The 19,205-nt window shown below is 44.7% G+C and overlaps 1 protein-coding gene across 1 annotated transcript in view; it reads right to left on the bottom strand.

Moving 5' to 3' along the window:
- Blnk (B cell linker) overlaps positions 1–19,205 on the bottom strand; it is a 65,841-nt gene that overhangs the window by 8,538 nt on the left and 38,098 nt on the right. Inside the window, exons 7-14 of the mRNA XM_075974072.1 lie at positions 15,829–15,910; positions 14,799–14,870; positions 10,048–10,117; positions 7,354–7,381; positions 6,558–6,600; positions 3,111–3,195; positions 2,037–2,068; positions 474–550 (exon numbers count right to left, since the gene is read on the bottom strand). Of these exons, the coding sequence (XP_075830187.1) occupies positions 474–550; positions 2,037–2,068; positions 3,111–3,195; positions 6,558–6,600; positions 7,354–7,381; positions 10,048–10,117; positions 14,799–14,870; positions 15,829–15,910 (489 nt within the window). The remainder of the gene's footprint in view (positions 1–473; positions 551–2,036; positions 2,069–3,110; positions 3,196–6,557; positions 6,601–7,353; positions 7,382–10,047; positions 10,118–14,798; positions 14,871–15,828; positions 15,911–19,205) is intronic.

The following is a 19,205-nucleotide window of genomic DNA, read 5'->3' on the forward strand; positions in this document are numbered from 1 at the left end:
TTATCTTGCTTGATTATGATGAATAAGGATATTTATTCGCTTATCACCTTCACATTTTGCATAAGCTCAGAGAGACTTATTCAGGGACACACAGGGCCCTTTCTATGTTTTTTTTTTCATGTTGTTCTGCTTGATATAGGCATTAACATCATAAGACTCCACAGGTCTATTCTGAGGAAATTATAAAGCTTAAATTAAAACTATGTGAGAGGAATAACAACAAAAACAACACATTCTCTCACTAGTTTAAAGAGGCACGAATTGTTTTTCAGGGTACTCGGAATAGACATGAGAAAAAATGGAACAAGGTTTTTCTTCACCACTGAAAAAAACAGAATATTCTATAGCCATCAGAGCAACTCGGTTGAAAGCCAGACTCCAGCCTGAGCCTTACTCCACTCATCTTCTCAGAAGACAAGCCCTTTCCCAAGGTTAACTTGGAACAGTCCGATGACATCATGATCATGGCATACCTGGTCTGCAAAAGTGGAATTAGATGAAAAGCTAGGTAATGGTCCATCTACAGCTGGGCTTCCCACTTCTGGAAACCCTAAAAGAGATTTGAGAATTTCATGAGTCTTTCCTATCTCCCACACAGTTAATTAGAGTACCCATGCCTCATTGCTGAGCTAGCACTGTGGACCATACACAGAGCTGAAAAGTCCTTAGACAATGCTGTTCGGAGGCGGCCTTAGGACCCCTCGAAATCCCCAAGATCATTCCAGATGTTTAAGAGGTCTTTACTTTTTGGCAAATACCTATCTTTGAAAAATCCAGGTTTTCTTCTTGTCTTTCAAGAAGGAAAGTATAGCAACTGACTGTTGGCTCTAGACATTTATAAGTTCTGTCAGGTTGGACCTGGTAATGCAGGCTGTAATGCCAGCTACTATGAAACTGAGGCAGGAGAATCACAAGTTTAAGGCCAGCCTGGGCTACACAGTAGGACCCTCTCTCAGAAGTAAGTCTGACTATAAAACACATGAAATAGAGAAAATACTCTGTTGCTTCCTTCCTTCCCCTCTCTTCCTTCGTTCCTTCCTTGCTTCTGTCCTTCCTCCCCCTTTCCTTCCTTCCTTCCTTTCTTCCTTCCTTCCTTCCTTCCTTCCTTCCTTCCTTCCTTCCTTCCTTCCTTCCTTCCTTTCTCTCATTCTTGTGTACCAGATATGGATCTAGGCATTTATTTAAAATAAACCAAAAGTGTAACTAAGAACTAAAAAAAAAAACTTGTGTAGCAAAAATGCAAATGTATATTTGTAAATGACAATTATTCTGTTTGAGTGGACAATCTGGATTAATTTGAAATATGTCCCAAATTTCACATAGCATTTTCCTTTTTTGTTTCACCCCCTGTATTGAGTTGAAAGAAATGAAAGGTGGGGTTGTTTCCTTCTGAGAGCCTGACTTACCTGACTCATAGGTGTGTATATTAAAGACTGAATTTTTCACTGTGCATGTGTGTATATGGATGTGAGGGTAGGGGCTGGGAGAGGACGTTGATCCATGGAACTAGAGGTACAGGCTTTGTGGGTGCTGGGAACTGAACCCAACCTCTCACCCACCTCTCCAGATCTGATCGTCTGACTGCTCTATAAGGTGAAGTTTACCTTGGAAAAATTACCCAGATAATTATCATTCTCATTGTAGGGTACATTTTACAGATATTTGTGAGGTCCACTAAAGCATATTTCAGATTTAAATGAAATACCTATCATTTACTGAGAACGTTCTTGGTGCCAAGCACTGTTCTAGGTATTTCCCATGTTTTGTTTTACTTAATTTGATTTTGAAAATAGATGTATTATAATTTTTTAAGTGATGATGGCTGATAAGTAAATGTTCAACCAATACTAAATATTAGAAATATTTACCTTTCAAAATAACCCTACAAAATCAGTATCTTTGGCCCCATTTTACAGCTAGGGAGATGAATGAGAGAAGACACGGGGGCTGCATGGTGGAGGTAACAGGACCATTGGCTCCCAAGCCCGCCCCTGACCTCCACCCGGGGTTGGCCATCATGATTTCATTGCACTTACTTGGCAGAGGAACAGGCTTTTGATGGACAGGTCTGAAAAGAAGACATGCAGGGTAAGTAAAAGGCAGAGGAAGGTAAGAGGAGGTTTCTCTTCTGCCCACCAGTTCCCGAATAATCACTCTGAGGTTTAATATTAATTACAAACTGCTTGGCCTATTAACTCCGGCTTATTATTAATTAGATCTTACAATTTAAATTAACCCATTTCTATCAGTCTCTATTTGGGGCTTGTTACCACACAGTTTGCTTCCTCAGTGGCTTCTGGCATCTACCTGACTCCACCTTCTTTCCCCTTCTATCTCTGCTTGAATTGCTTGCCTGGGTATATTCTGCCTGACTATTGGCCAAACCAGCTTTATCAACCAATGGTAATAAAACATATTCAAGGCATACAAAGGGGCATCATCAGAGCACAATGCAAAATCTGAAGAATCTACACCAAAGGTTAACAAGATCTAAAGATGGGAGGGCAACAAAACCTTTGGAAAAAGCAAGATTTTTTTCCCCTTTAACTTTGAAAAAGGGGGAGCCTTAACTGAAATGTTATATTTTAGATGAGACAAATAACTTGAAGAATGGGTCTCTGAAATTCTTAGTTTCTTAAGTTGCTAACGCCTTTCCAGATTTAATTAAGAAGTTCTGTGTGACCTTGTAATGCAATGAATTTCCATAGCAACAAGAAGAAACTTGTTTTTAAAGGGGAAGAGCTAGCTCACGATCTATTATTCCTGCACTCTGGAGGCTGAGGCAGGAGTTAAAGGGCATCCTGGCTACTTATATAAGGAAGGCAATGCATACATAGCCAGGCAAGCTAGGGCTACAGACTGAAACCCTGTCTTTAAAATATATATAGAATAAAGGGTTAGAAAAAGTGGGTGTGTCCTGTTGTTTTAGAAAACCTGAGTTCAGCTTCCAGTGTCTGCAATGGACAGTTCATAACCATGTAACTCCAGCTCCAGGGGATCTGATGCCCTTTTCACACACAGGCAACATATACTCACATAGAGACATAAAAACAAAATCAAAATGAAAAATATTCTTAAAAGAAAGAATGAATAAGTGGAAGGATTCTTACTTCTGCGTGGGAGGAAACACTGGTGACTGTACAGCGTCTTGTCTGTGACTAGACCCTCGGTGGCGTTCAGCAGGGACAGGCTTTTCTAGATTAAAAGAGGTCTCATATTAGTATTATAGTGAAATATCTGTCCCCATCCCCAAATCCAGCCACATCAGCTGTGTAGGACCCTCTTTGACCAGATGTTTTGGAATACCCTGTCTTCTAAGGTGTTCTCAGTCTGTGTACTTGCCACTCTCTTGGTGTGTGTACTCCTAGGACCGTGACTTCCTGTTGGCAGTGTTACCATGCCAGTACCTCTGAACTCCTTCTGTACCTGAAGACAGAAGCCCTGGGTACTGGACTGTAAGTGTCTGAGCAGGTGGGTGTCAGGAGATGAACAGCTTAACATTCCTCTGCATCTCCCTTTCTCTGCTTTCTGTGTAACCTTATCCCTTCAGGTGTTAGCACACATTTGTGTGTCTTGCTTGGCCGTGAGAGGTAGGATAAGTGACTTATTGCTGATGAGAGGTAAAACCTCAGAATTTATAATGATCTACTTCTTTTGAAAAATCAACTGAATCAAAGTCCAGGTTACCCGTGAATGTTGATTCCACTTGGATCTCAACATGTTCAGGAGGGAAGGTAGGAAATAGGCTTAACCACAGAGTCTAAGAAATTTCTGTTGAAGCCCACAGGGAACTTTCCTACTGAGACATTAAAAAAAGACAAAAGCATGGCTGGGTGGTGGTGGCGCACGCCTTTAATCCCAGCACTTGGGAGGCAGAGGCAGGCGGATCTCTGTGAGTTCGAGACCAGCCTGGTTTATAAGAACTAGTTCCAGGACAGGCTCCAAAATCACAGAGAAACCCTGTCTCGAAAAAGCAAAAAAAAAAAAAAAAAAAAAAAGACAAAAGCATCTAATCTACATGAGAAGTAGAAAAAGACAAGATCTCCAGATCTCCTGAGTACCCTGGGAATGGGGAGGAAGGGAGGGGACCAGAGAAAAATATATAGCTCACTAAAAACAACGACAAAAAAGAAAAGACAGAAGCTGCAGAGATTTCAAAGGAACAGAAGCAGTGACTGGTGTGCTGGAAGTGGTCAGCTCTTGGGTCCTGACATCAGCCTGCCTTGAACTCTAAAGGTATTTCAAATGTGTGGCGGGTTACTTTGAGCTGTCATGCTAACTTTGTGCACAGTTCTTTAAAACTCAGAAATTCCCAAAGGAGCGCAATGTCTCCATTAGGTTCCAGCAGCCTTAAGCGCTGGCCACGCTGTGTTGTCTCCAGACTCTGTCAGCCAGGGCCTTAAGCGCTGGCCACGCTGTGTTGTCTCCAGACGCTGTCAGCCAACGCCTTAAGCGTTGACCAGGCTGTATTGTCTCTAGACTCTGTTAGCCAGGGCCTTGCCGTCTTGTAAAAGCCTCTTCCATTTTGGTGGAGCTGTGACAGGCAGCTCCCATAATTACAGTAATTTGGTTTCCAGAACTGTTAGGTCTCTTGGGCTGTCCAAATATCCAGAAATGAACTCACGCTGCACTACAGGGTTTCTGGCTGTTAGATAAAAGCCAGGATTCCTCAGGAACTTGGGAAACTGGTCCCTGTCTGAAAAGGATCATTTCCCTTACCTCAGGCAGAAGGGACATATGGTTACCTGTGACCGCTATCGGGATACCAAAGTCCATGCTGGTCCTTGGGCTCCCTCAGTAGCACAAGGACCTGTGACACATTTCAGAGTCAACTGGCTCCCTCCCCCAGCTGCTCGTCCACCTTACAACCTGGCTATTCTCACTGTGAGCTCACCTGCTCTCTAGCTAAACTCTCTTCTTATCTCAGTATCTCCACTAGTCCCTCCTGTTTTCCTAGTCCTGGCTATGTTCAGTCTCTCTCTCTCTCTCTCTCTCTCTCTCTCTCTCTCTCTCTCTCTCTCTCTCTCTCTCTCTCTCTCTGCTCTAGACTCTTCCAGATGGCTCTGGCTGTTTTCTCTCCTATCTACAATAAAAACCTTAACCACATCATAGATCAGTCACGTCAGCCGTTTCTTTCCTGCACCCACTCACACACCAGAACTCAAGCAGATTGTTTCTCTGGATTCCTGTCTTCCTACCCTAGGGCCCCCAGTCATGAGAGATGTCTGTCCGTCATCTGATTCTTTAAATGACTACTCACTGGTCCTTCCAGCAATGGCCAAACAGCAGCCAAAAAAGGAAACTTTTCAACCTGCGCCCCACTTGTAAGCAGGCCGTGGGCAATGATTCCTCACCCAGCAAAGCCCTGCCTGGTCTCAAGTCACTAGCTTCCTTGTCTGTCTTTCCTTCAGACTTATCTTTCACAGTCCCGAAGTCTCCTCCCCAGGGCAGAGATGGCTGCTCCTTCCCTTTGGGTTTAAATGGCCCTTGCCTCTGTTTTTGGAAGGAGTCCAAAGGAAGCTGCAGCTTGCTAAACTCCTCCAGGCAAGGCCTCGAGCAGCAGGGGGCAAGACAGCAGCCCCTCCATCTTGGTTTTGGAGGCTCCAGAAGCCTTGAAGTTTGCACAGAGGCTCTCTGTTGTGCTCTCTGCTTAGCAGGCTGGAGAGCCTGGAAGGATGGCGTGAGGCATGCGTGTCATGTCCAGGAACAGAAAAACGTTAAAGGGGAGGCAGAGAACCACAGAACAGCAGAGGAGGAGGAGGTGGAAGACAGAAACAGCTTGGGGAGAGAAAAGAAGACAGAAATAGAATGGCAGGGGGGACCTAATGGTGCAACAAAAGCAGAGATAAGAGCTGTATGCATGTGTGCTCACTGTCCCATTACCCGGACACCAGCATGCTCGGTGCAGACGCTGACTTAGGACACGGTGAAAGGACACGCACTGTGATGAAGCACAGGGTGCCTTCACGTGTGGAGATGGACGGGGGCAGGACTTCAGGGTCTCTATGCTCTGAGTGTTGACGTCATGAATGAGTCATACTTTCTCTTTCCTGTCCCCAGTCATGTTTTTCAAATACAAACTTTTTAAATGGGGTCATTATTTTAAAAAGCATGTTGTGTTGAGATATAGTGAAATAAAGGCAGGGAAGTGTTTGGAGATGTACTAAGACCAGGGGCACTTGAACTTCGAAACCTTTCCAGCAGAACTTTTTTAAATAAAGAGAGTTTTAAAAATTCATTACTTTGTCTGAGCTGTTCTCTAAGGTCATACATAGTACCAGCATGCTGCTTTCTAGCTGACTGTGCCTTCTGCGATAGACAAGTGGCAGGCAGGCTGTAGCCTTCTCCATAGACCCTGCCGGCTAAGCTCAGGCTTCCGAGCTAACTTTGTGACTTACTACTACAACGCAAAGCACTAATCATTCAGAATTGTCTTCATATTAACAATTGGCTCATAAACAATGAAAGAAATCCAGAATTAAGGATTGATATGCATATTATTCATTAAAAAATTACTTTTAGAGTGCACGCGCAGCCTTCAGAATAAATGTACTTACCTTCACAAACTTTTGATGCATTCTGTGAAGAGGCAAGTGGAGTCTACGATAAGGAGAAAAGACAAAGACCTTCAACACAGCAGAACGTGGAGATCAAAGTCAGAGCAATATTAAATACGCTGGGAGAGACCTGATGCAGTTGCTGTAAATCATGGCAACATAGCTATAGTGGTTTCCATTCACGGAAAACTGGATGGGTGTGTCTCATGGAGGGGCAGCACATTTCACTGTGGGGACATCATAATCTGTCAACAGTGTTGATGGACACTATGACCCCCGCAGCTGCCGGGCAGCAATGCTTGTGCAGTGGGCATCGGGCATCACATGGTCCCACCTTCTATGTATCTTAAATGACAGTCACTGTCACGTTCTAGAGCTCGGGTCCATCTGGGCTGCATGGCATCATGGACTTGCCCAGGGTCTCCCCATTCTGGCCAGAAGCTGAGTTTTGCCTGTGGCAATTGATCTGATACACAGTGGTCTGCTAGTTGCTCTGGGATCCGCAAGGCAGGAAGTGGACAGAGGCTTCCTGCAGTGACCGAGGAGTGGATAATATCTTCTGTTATCCGCTGCACACATTCAGGAAGGCTAACAGAATCCAGCAAGGACCAGCTCGCCAGGGGTAGCACCTTCCCAGCTCTCTGAGCCTTAGAAGTTAATCAAGTTGTCTGCAGTAGCTCCAGGTGCTAAGCCTGCTGTGTTAAGCACAGCTGGATGCCCTGCTTTCTTTAAGTAGGAGGCTCACAAAAGATACTGCAGGAAATGGGACACACTTTCAAGTGCAGAAGCAACTTACTGTCTTCAGGGGTGTAGCTGTCTTCTTCCTGGGGAATAAAAGATCAGCCTTGTTAAACACAGGGAAGACGAAGCAGAGCTACCACCTTCTTAGACCTAAACCCTGACAGGGAAAACAGTGGGCAGGAGACCGCTCTTAAAGGACAGGCGAAAGTGTGACTACCAACCAGAAATCCTAAACAACCGAGTAAGAGAGTTAGTAAGATTTAGGATTAAAGATTATCACAGAAAATCAAAGTTCTTAGAAACAAGCAATAAATAGCTAGAATTGAAATGACAAGACAGAATCCTTCCCAATGGCATAAAAATGTGACTCAGGGACAAAACTAACTGATAAAATGTTAATGAAAGTGGCCAAGAAGACCTTATGAAAAGAGATCTGTGTATGTGCTCGTGAATTGGAAGACTCAATTGGTTACGATGTCAGTTTTCCTCAATATACTCAATGCAATCCCAATAAAAATCACAAATGATTTAAAAAAAAAAAAAGGACAGGAGGAAGGCTGGAGGATTTGTGATGGTCCTGCCAGCAGATGGAGAAGGGTTAACTGTCTTAGCCAGTGCTCTATTGGTGTGAAGAGAAACCATGACCAAGGCAATTCTTACAAAGGAAAGCATTTAATTGAGGGCTTGCTTACAGTTTCAGGGGTTCAGTCTGTTATCAGTGTGACAGGGAGCATGGTGGCATGGCGCAGGTGTTGGAGCGGTAGCTGAGAGCTTTAATAGAGCCTGGACTTACTTTCCTCGGGCTTTATGCTCCTTGTTGGAGTTTAGTTTTAATTCTTTTCCCTTTCTTTGATTCAGTCCCCCACTCTCTTCTCTCTTCCTCCCCGCTACACCCCCTCATGTTTTGTCTAGAGTTGAAGTACAGGGGAAGAGTACTAATAATCCAGTGTCTGCCAGAGTCTGGAGCAAGGTTAAAGTCCTCACAGATCACTTCAACCATCTAAATGACCCCTCCAAGTGTGTATTATGTAGGGTAACCCTGTCTCAGACAAAACTGAAAACCCACAAGAAGCTGTGTGTGGTAGCATGTGGGAGGCAGAGGCAGGCAGCCAGCCGGACCTACTGAGCACATTCCAGACCAGCCAGGGATACATAGGGAGACCCTATCTCAATTTTTTTCCCTATTATTGTCACATTTTTTGATATCAGAAAATGGGTTCAGAAAGACTAAGGATCTGCTCAAAGTGAAGCCAAGAGAGGAGGGCAGATTCGGTTAATAACCCATCGAACTAAGACTTATTTGGTGTGCACTGGGGTAGAATCAGGATGGAAACCATGCAGGTCTGTTTTATACATAAATAATTGTGCTTTTAAAAAAGATCTATTTTATTAAAATTTCTGTGTATGTGCATGTGTGTGTTGTGTGTGTGTGTATGATGTGTGTAAGTGAGTGAGTGCATGTGTGTGAGTGTGGTGTCTGTGAGTGCATGTGAATATAAGGTGTGTGTGTGTGTGTGTGTGTGTGTGTGTGTGTGTGTGTGTGTGTGTGTATGTGTGTGTGTGTGTGTGTGTGTGTGTGTGGTGTTTGGATAGGTGCCGTGTGGGTCAGATTTGTCTGACTCCTTGGAGCTGGAGTCACAGGCAGTTGTAAGCCTCTGGCATTCATTCTGGGAATCAGACTCAGTCCTCTGAAAGAGTGTTGCCTGCTCTTAACCACTGAGCCAACTTCCCAGTCATAAGCGAACTTCTTTAACGACCTGCTGAGCCAACGTAATTGTATGGAGTATATGGTGATTTGAGTAAGAATGTCCGCACAGGCTTATATATCTGACTGCTTGATTCTCAGAATGTGGAACTGTTTAAGAGGGTTAGGAGATGTGGCCTTGTTAGAGAAGGCGTGTCACTGGGGGCAGGCTTTGAGGTCTCAAAAGATTTGTGCTTCCGGTCGGTGGTGGTGGCACATACCTTTACTTCCAGCACTCGGGAGGCAGAGGCAAGTGGATCTCTGAGTTTGAGGCTAGCCTGATCTGCAGAGCAGGTTTCAGGACAGCCAGGGTTACACAGAAAAACCGTGTCTCAAAACTGACACCCCCCCTCAAAGACTCCAACAACAACTACAAAAACCTTGTGCCATTTCCAGTCTCTCTCTCCCCTCTGCCATGATCATGGTTGTGGATCGAGACATAAGTTCTCAGCCGTTCCTTCACTGTGCCATCATGGCCCCAAACCATGTGAGCCTAAGCCCAGATTAAACACTTTCTTCTACAAGCTGCCTTGGTCCTGATGTCCTAACACAGCAATAGAAAAGTAATTAAATCAATGGTGCCATAATACTCACACAGCAGTTTCCAAAGCCACCTTAAATCCCATAGGCTTTGTCCCAGAAAACACTAACGCATGTTCAGGCGTACGAGCGCCTAATTCATGTTCTGAGGCCAGGCCCACTTTTATAGGCCATGCACTACTTGCAAATGAAATTAGGCACCAGAAAGTAAAGGTTGAACTTGGTTGGAGATCTCGGAGCTTTCGGATGCTGAAAGCTGGGATACCCTGCAAATCACAGTGAGCCAATGAACTCACATTTTAGCTAAAACTGACTCTGTGTGAGGCAAGACTCCTCACTTCCGATTTTAGTGGCAGTTCCTCTGGTCCATAGGTATGGAGAACTAACAGGAGTCTTAGGGCAGCAGGGTCCCGCCATCCCGCACACACAGATCTCATACAACCACTATCCTCAGTCAGTACTCACCCAGCTCGTGGAAGGGGGGATGGCGCAGCAGGCAGGGATGACTTGGAGTCCCAGACCCCACTGTTTCGACCTGCACAAAACATACATGTGTCGGTCACTGGGCCTACCTTCAGGAATGGCCGGATTAGGGAGGCTAGCGTTCCTGAGACACACACGCTCTGTGTCACTTTAAATGGAGGGCCTGTATCCAGTGACACTGAAGCCGGGGATGGGGAGGGAAGAGCAAAGGAATGGACATAGATGATGAGATATTTGAGATATTTGAGACCCCGGCACAGGGCGGGGATAATTCAGTAGTGAAGCACTTGCCACACAAATGTGAAGACAAGAGTCAGACCCCCAGAGCTCATGTAAATGCCAAGTGGGCGTGGCCCCTTGCTTGTAATGCCAGAGATGGAAAACTCAGAAATCTAGGAGCAAGATTAACCAACTGATGAACTCTAAGTTGGATTGAGAGACCCTGCCTCAGTGAACAAGGTGAAAGAGTGAGAGAGGATGATTACCTCCACACACACATGCACCACACACACATACACACATCATACATAGACATACATCACACACACATACCACACATCACACATAGACATACATTACACATATACCACACATCACACATACCACACATCACACATAGGCATACATTACACACACATACCACACATCATACATATACATACATCACACACATCATACATAGACATACATCACACACACATACACACATCATACATAGACATAATCACACACACCACACATCACACATAGACATACATCACACACACCACACATCACACATAGGCATACATTACACACACATACCACACATCATACATATACATACATCACACACATCATACATAGACATACATCACACACACATACACACATCATACATAGACATACATCACACACATACTGCACATCACACATACCACATGTCACACACACATCACACATGCACATATATCAGACACACACATCACAACACACCACACATCACACACATTACACATACACATAAATCACACACACACCAAAAACGCACACACATACACATACACAAGTATCACACATCACACATACACACACACTGACACACACTCACAAACACATACACATCACACTCACACACTTACATACACATCATACAAACACACACACATACACATACTCATACACATACCACATACACAGACACATCACACACACAAGAAGAAAGAAAAAATGCCAGCATGTAAGCTCACACAGGCTGTAGGTCAGAATGCCACTCTAACTTCCAGAATGCTTCTGGAAGACTCATTCCTTAGACTCAAGGGCAAGTTCAGGGACCCTGGTTCTGAGAGCCCAGTGAAAACACACAGAAGTGCCTTTGAGAGGGAGGCAAGACAATACCACTTGCCCCGAGCACACTGTACAGATATGCTCAGCAAAGGTGTCTAGATTCATGTGGGCTCAGCCCACCCCTCCTGGTGTGCCCGATCCTGCCGGTTCATACACAGCACACTTCAGCACCGTGTCTGCTCCTCACATACATCAGAGAATGTCTACTCAGTCACTACCAAGTGAGAGCCTACCACTCATTGCATCTCCTGAAGTCATAGAAGGGAACCAGCAGCCCGGACCTTGAATTCGTGCCAGTATGGGTGACAAATCTTTACAGTGTGCATGAGCATTATCCCACAGCAAGAGCTTATCCCACAGCGTTCTCTTGCTCTTCACTCTCCTGAAGGCTGTGCTCTACTCTCTTCTGCTGTCTCCGCTATTCTCTCCCGCTTGTCCCGTTTCCCCGCCCCGCCCCTGCTCTGGACTCTTCCTGGTGTCTCTGGGTATTTTCTCTCTTTTACTCGCAGTATAAACCTTCCCCCTAATAACAGAGCAGTCAAATCGGCAGTTTTGCCGCTGTGTCCCCTCACATATAGTAAGCTGTACTGTGAAAATAAAGAGAAATGTCATCCGACCCTGGTGTGCAAGTCCCACTGTGATCACCCAACTGCTATTAAAACTGAACATTGAGGTTGATACTGTGCAGATAGGCTAGCCACTCACATCAGATAGAAGGACTCAGGGCAAAGGAGGCAACCATGTCTGAAAAAATAGGAAGCAGAGCCCACCCCGACACCAACCTTGTTAGACCCACTGCCTAATTTCTCTGCTGAGCTGTCCTTTCCTCCATGTCCCCAGCCAGCACACCAACATCTCCCCTTCTCTTTCCTCTCCATAGCTTTTAGCCACCAGGCAGGAGGGCCTTCCAGCTGTGCTCTGAGCTACCAGGGCGTGGTGCTGGTGCAAGCCTGTGTGCTCTTAGGCCAGTGAGCCGGCTCAACAGATACAAGTTCTGGCCACCAAGGCTGAGGACCCAAGTTCAATCCCCAAAACCTACATAGTGTAAGAAGAGAACCGAATTTACAAAGTTGTCCTCAGACCTCCTTGTGTATACCAAGATAGGAACGTGCCCTGTTCCCTGACAAATACATTTTTAAAAAAAATTCACCATAGTCTTGCGTTAGGAAGAATGCATTCTAGTTATTTTCCTAGTATCAAACTAGCTGAAAGACCTCTTAAAAAACAGTCTCGGGTGCTCTTTGAAATGGGGACACTCTCATCTTACCAAATTCACTTTTTATGGTCAGAAAACAGGATAAATATGATATTTTAAAGAATCAGCCAAACACATCCAGAATGTGGGAAAGGAGCAAAAGTTTCTGATAGCTAAAAATTTTAAACTGTGGGGAAAGAGCCAGATGTTCAGAAGCCAGATGTTCAGGGCCGCCTCGTGAGTGATCCTGTCTCTATGAAATGTCAGCAAACACAGGTTTACAGCAACGGATGAAGACAAGTGGTTGCCTGGAGCCGGGAGTGGGAATAGCACTGACTATATAAAAACGGACATAAGGGATCTTGGCTGGGTGGGTGTGGAATCTAAAAGTGAGCTGGGGCAATGATTGCATAATGTATCACTCAAAACATCACGATTCATAGACATCAGTATTTTTATACTAAGATGGGTGAATGTTATATATAATATTCATAGCTCACAAATGATGTGGGATTTCCCTCTGTATGCTGTGAATAGCATTAACGAATAAAGAAACTGCTTTGAACCTCTAGCAGGGCAGAAGTTAGGTAGGCAGGGAAAACTAAACTGAATGCTGGGAGAAAGAAGGGTGGACCAAGAGAGATGCCATGTAGCCCCCTCCCAGAGACAGACGCCAGAACTTTAGTCAGTAAGCCACAGCCACATGGAGATACAGAGATTCATAGAAATGGGTTAAATTAATATGTAACAGTTAAACAATAAGAAGCTAGAGCTAATGGGCCAAGCAGCGATTTAATTAATATAGTATCTGTGTGATTATTTCAGGGCTAAGTGACCAGAAACCTTACTAGTGTCCTGTGATGAATACCCAGTGTCTCTGGGAATTGGCGGAGTGCTAGACATTGCAAAGGTGTTACCTACACCTCACGAACACCAAGTGAAACAGACAGAGACTCCGAGAGGGCGAGAGGCAAGACCACGTGAGCGGTGGACTCAGACAGCACTTCTCTCCGGTCAGATGTTTGCATCGTTCTTTGGAGGCTTGCTGTGCAGGTCAGAGTCATGGGTGCCTCTCTCAGAAGGAGAGTATTTCTGTGACCGTGGAGGGAGGGAGAATGGAGACAGACCCCTCTATTCACCAGCTGGACCCTTCTGCTCCCTCAGAGTGCAGCCAGACCAAGACACACATCAGTGGGCCGGCCCCGGCAGTGGGACGACCTGGCAGTGGGATGACCCCAGCAGTGGTATACCAGGCACCCACCTTGCTTTCTGAGCACGTCCAGTTCTTGGTTAGGAAACTCTAAGGGAGAAGTGTGATGGGTGATGTGCCCAAAGCATAAAAGTAAAATGGGAAAATCAGCTTCCGTCTCTATCTGCCCTGAGCAGAAATTTAGAAGTGTTTGTTTTAAAGGTGCAGCTTGGGTTTCAATTGCTGCTTACTTTCTCAGCTAAGACATTCACTTACGGGTCCTCAGTGTGTCCTGCTCCTGTGTGTTTCCGACATAACTCTACTTCAGCTTTATATCCAACATTTGTTCCGTTAACACCACCCTACCCCCACATGGGCCGTGTAAGCTCCAGAGTTCCGTCTCCTTGCAGGCGTTCTTGGAGACTGTTATTTTCTGCTGCTATCAGACTGCAGCATCCCATACTCTGACGCATGCACACAAAAGACTCCACCCAGCCATTCCGCAATAATATAGGCTGCACTCGTGTGAAATTCAGCTTGCACATTTATGGAGATTTATAAATTTCAAGGTTTTTTTTTTCTGGGGCAGGGTGCAGAATTGTAAATGAAACCAACTTAGAAAAAGCTCAGAAATACAGATTCTATCTATCCTTTCTTGATAAAAGCTACAGACCAGCCAGCCATTTTACTCTCTCCAAATGTTCACTGGGAGACAAGTTCCTATGGACTGAGTCGTTGTTCTATAAACTGGTGGTTCTCATGTGGCTAGAAGTTGATCCCAACTCAGAGATAGTTGCCACCACATAGGGATACTTTTGCCCATCATGCGTAGGGAGATGGTTTTGGAATCTAGTCAGTAGAGGTCAGGGCAGTGGCAGAAAGCCTGTGGGCATGGACGGGACAAAGACTTGGTTCCCCATTATCAGGGAACTTGGGGATACAGGTGATTGGTCACGTGTGCTCTTAGTTGTATATCTCTTTTGGAGCGGTTGTAAAACCAAACCAACTGTGCATATACTTTACCTGTGACGTTCCCTGGCAGTGACATTGGCTTTGACGAGCTGTTCGGCTTGGTTGATCTATTCACCATGGGAGCTGAAACACACGAATATGCACACATGGAATAATTACAGCCATGCTTTACTGAGGAAAGTTCTCATAGGGGGAAAGAAGATCAGTCAAATCAGAGGATCCGCAAAGATTCCGTGACCCTTATTAATCCCAGAAACCATCCAAAGGGGAAGCTCTGGGTTGGATATATTAGCGATTAAAGGAATGAAATAAAACAATGTGCTGAAGGACCACAGATCAGAATGTCACCCGTCTGGTAGGGTGGGAGACAAAAGAGAGTTTGGCTCTGTTTTGTTTTAATCAAAAGAATATCAAAGCTAAACACGGTGGTGCCAAATTAATCACTTGTCCTTCCCTTCCGCACACAAATTCACTTGGCTTTTGAGATGGTTTGAGCGGAGGAGGAACATGTAGGTATTGTTTTGTGCACTGGGTGGCTTAGTCTTAAAGCGGTTGCCTATGCTTTGGTAGTACAGCAGAGTGCTGCTAGTAAATACAAACAAACAAAAACCCAGCATTCTTGAGGACAGTCCTCTCTGGTCCAGTTTATTAGACAGGAAGTGTCATCCAAAGAGGCACCGTCTCCTGTCTGGAACTGTATTTCCTAAAATCACTATTTCTGGAGGGTGCCAGGATGCGGAGTACACGGCTCTCATTTTATCCTTCCGCCACAGACTTGTTCGTGGTGCACTGCTTCCAAGTCCACCCTGGGGCTTGCGATCCTGTGAGCGTTAGCTTTTGATGACCATTCTGCGTGAAAAAGGCAGCCTAAGATAGTAGCTCCAGGGCTTTCATAACCAGAATCTAAAACCTTGACCATGGAAGGAAGAGAAAAGGCTCTGAATGGAGCCAAGGGGGGTGGGGGGTTATGGAGGAGGAGCGCCTGTCAGTTCTGATCTCCTCAGTGCTTACCGCTGAACAACCTGGTGTGGGCTCACTGCTAGAAGCTTCCAGGCTCTCCAGACTTCGAACACTTGCTTACCTTTCTCAGTAGGCAGCGGGCTGCCTTCTCGGGGATGGATATAGTTTTCATCGTTATCCTCCACAGGGACCACATAATCAGCCTAAAAGTAACACAGCAATGAGTGGAGAGAATGCTTGCTGTAAGCGCATAGTTAACTGTGGGAGAAAGAGGTTTTCGTTTCTATAAAAGCTTTTATGGGCTGTAACTCACATACTATAAAATTGCACTAGGTGAAGTTTACCATGGGGTGCCTTTGGGCATTTAGCCACCTGTTGGGTCTACAGGGACTTTCCTACCAGACTCTGTTCCGTGAATGCTAAGTCCACGGCCGCTGAAGCCCCTTACGTGAAATAGATCATAGCAGTTGTATTTTCTGTGATGAACCATCAGGAGCAGATGCAGCTTATAGAAGGAAGAGTTGATTGGGCTCAGGGTTCCAGAGAGATAAGCATCCATGAGGACGGGGAGGCACCATAGCAAACAGAAGGCATAGTAGCTGAGAGCCCACATCTTTAACCACAGATGTCAAACAGAGCCTGAACTGGATGTGGGGTGAGATTATAGAAACACAAAAGCCATCCCAGTGACATCCTTTCTCCAGCAAGGCCACACCTCCTGAACCTCACCAAACAGTGCTACCAACTGGGGACCAAGTACTCAAATACTGGAGACCGTGGGGCTCTTTCTCATTTACACCACGACATCAGCATTCAGCAAATTCTGGATTCTTTAATCTCTAGGCTTCTCAAATACCGAATATAACTTTAGGTGTGTCTTGTCGTCTGGATCTATCTTCCTTTGATGCTGCTGCTTAGGCCCACTACCCATATGCATATTTTTGCTATCAATATCCTTTCCAACTTTTAATTGGGCTGTTTACCTTCCTATTGCTATGGTATATTAGCTCCTTGTATGTCCTAGATAAAAGTCCTCTATAAGATGCATGACTTGCATTTTTCTCCAATTTTGAGCCTCACTATGTGCATAGACTAGCATTGAACTGAAGTTCTCTTGCTTCTGCTCCCAGTGTTGGTATTGCAGGCATGCGTAATGGGCCTCGATCATGCTTTCTTGATGCGTCACTTCTGGCACAAAGATCTAAATTTAAAGTCCCCTTTGTGTATCTTTTTTCTCTGTTGTTTGTGTCTTGGTATCGCTAAAAAATAAACATTGACTAAGTCAAGGTCATAAAGATTTCTACTTATGCTTTCTTCCTTCTAATAGCTCAGTGGTTTCCTAGCTTACATTTAGGTCTATGGTCTGCTTCTGGTTGATATTGTGTATGACATGAGATAGGGTTCAATCCCCTCATTTTACATGTGGATATAAAGTTTTCCTAGCCCTGTTACTTTTTAAAAATCAGTTACTTCTTTACTGTATTTTCTTGGTCTTTGTCAACAACCAGTTGACCAGAAATGGGGGGTGAGAGACAGAGATAGATAGATAGATAGATAGATAGATAGATAGATAGATAGATAGATAGAGATTTTATACAGATAAAACACAAATGAGCTACCCAGGTCTTAAAAATGATTTTTCTAATCTGGCCTGATAGATTGACAAGAAAGTTACCCATAGAAGAAAAAAACAAAACAACTCCCTTCAAAACAAAACAAAACAACAAAACCCCATCCCATCACTCAGCCATCTTAACAATCTTTGTCAGGTGGATACTCCCTCCAACTCCAAGGTACAGAGAAAACACACAGCTTGCACAAGGCAGCAGAGGCAGGATTTGATCCCCATCTGAGTGCCAAGAACTTCAAGTACCCAGAAGCCACCTGTGTGCCTCCTGCAACCCACCCTTCCACCCTCTCCATCCTCCCTTAGGGCTCTTCTCTCTTTCCAGATAGCTGTTGTTTCTCGACTCTTCTTCACCTTCAGTAGGAGCCGTCCTGTCTATACTGTCTAGAATCCTATCTATTTAGAGTAATGCTATTTCCGGAATTTATGGAACCAAGTCAGTTTTATTACAAAAGAGCAACGACAGAAAAGACTCGATCCAATCCCAACAAATTGCATTTGTTCAAACGTGCAATGTGCATTTCCAGCTCTGCAGTTCCACGGTTAGAAGTGGCTACCTGCCAAAACAAGTGTATGATGAAGACCCATACAATCTGTACCTTAAAGAGACCACCAGAATCACTGCGATGTTTTCATAGAAACTCCATTATCCCATACACAATCTATAAAACCATAACTGTGGTGTCAGCCTGGTCTACATAGTGAGTTCTAGGACAGCCAGTGCTGCATAGAGAGACCTTGTCTCAGCAAAACAAGACAAAAACCCAATAAAAACAACAACAACAAAAAAACCCAAAGCAACAACAATCAAAACAAAATAAAAACAAAAAAGTGTTAGAGATGCATAATGTTCTAAATACTAGAAAAGGAAAAAGTTGGTGTGTGTGTGTGTGTGTGTGTGTGTGTGTATACATATTGATTTTGTCTTTTCTTTTCCTTTTTTGTGGAATCTTTTTTTTTTCTCCTGAGACAGGGTCACATGTAGCCTAGCCTGGTCCTGAATTCATTCTCCAGGCAAGGATGACCTTGACCCCTGACCCTCCTGAATGCTGAGACTACTAGTCTCTGTCACCACTCCTGATACATGTGGTGCTAGAAATGGAGACAAGAGGTTTGTTCATGCCAGAAAACCACTCTACCGACTGAGCCACATCCTCAGTCCTGTGTGTGCACAGGTACAGGAGCACACATGTGCGCAGGTGCAGGAGAACACGTGTGTATTCAGGTCCAAGGACACATGTTAAAGGTGTAGTGGCACACGTGTGTGCAGGTCCAGGTGAGGGGCACACGTGTATACGGGTACAGGGGAACTCATGTGTGTACAGGTCCAGGGACACATGTGTGTCCAGGTGAGGGGCACACGTGTGTGCAGGCACAAGACCACAGAGGAAAACCTCAGACATCATTCTTTCAGTGCTGATCACTTTGTGGGCTTCATTTGTTTGATTTTTTTTTAAAGATTTATTTATTTATTTATTATGTATACAGTGGTCTGCCTGCATGTATACCTTCTGGCCAGAAGAGGGCACCAGATCTCATTACAGATGGTTGTGAGCCACCACGTGGTTACTGGGAATTGAACTCATGACCTCTGGGAGAGCAGGCAGTGCTCTTAACCTCTGAGCCATCTCTCCAGCCCATTTGATTTTTTTAAATTTAATTTTATTTGCTTTTTTTGTTTTTGTTTTTTCAGACTGGGTTTCTTTGTTTGACGGGGTCTCTCATTGGTCTGGGACTCATTTGCTAATTAAGTTAGTCTGGCCAGCCAGTCAGCCCGAGGGATCAGCTGATTCACCAGTGTTGGGATTACAGGTGAGCCTCATTACCCGTGGCTTTTTAATGTGGGTTCTGTGGGAACTGAACTTTGGTCT

This window comes from Microtus pennsylvanicus, chromosome 5 (assembly GCF_037038515.1).
Source record: "Microtus pennsylvanicus isolate mMicPen1 chromosome 5, mMicPen1.hap1, whole genome shotgun sequence".
NCBI classification, from domain to species: Eukaryota; Metazoa; Chordata; class Mammalia; order Rodentia; family Cricetidae; genus Microtus; species Microtus pennsylvanicus.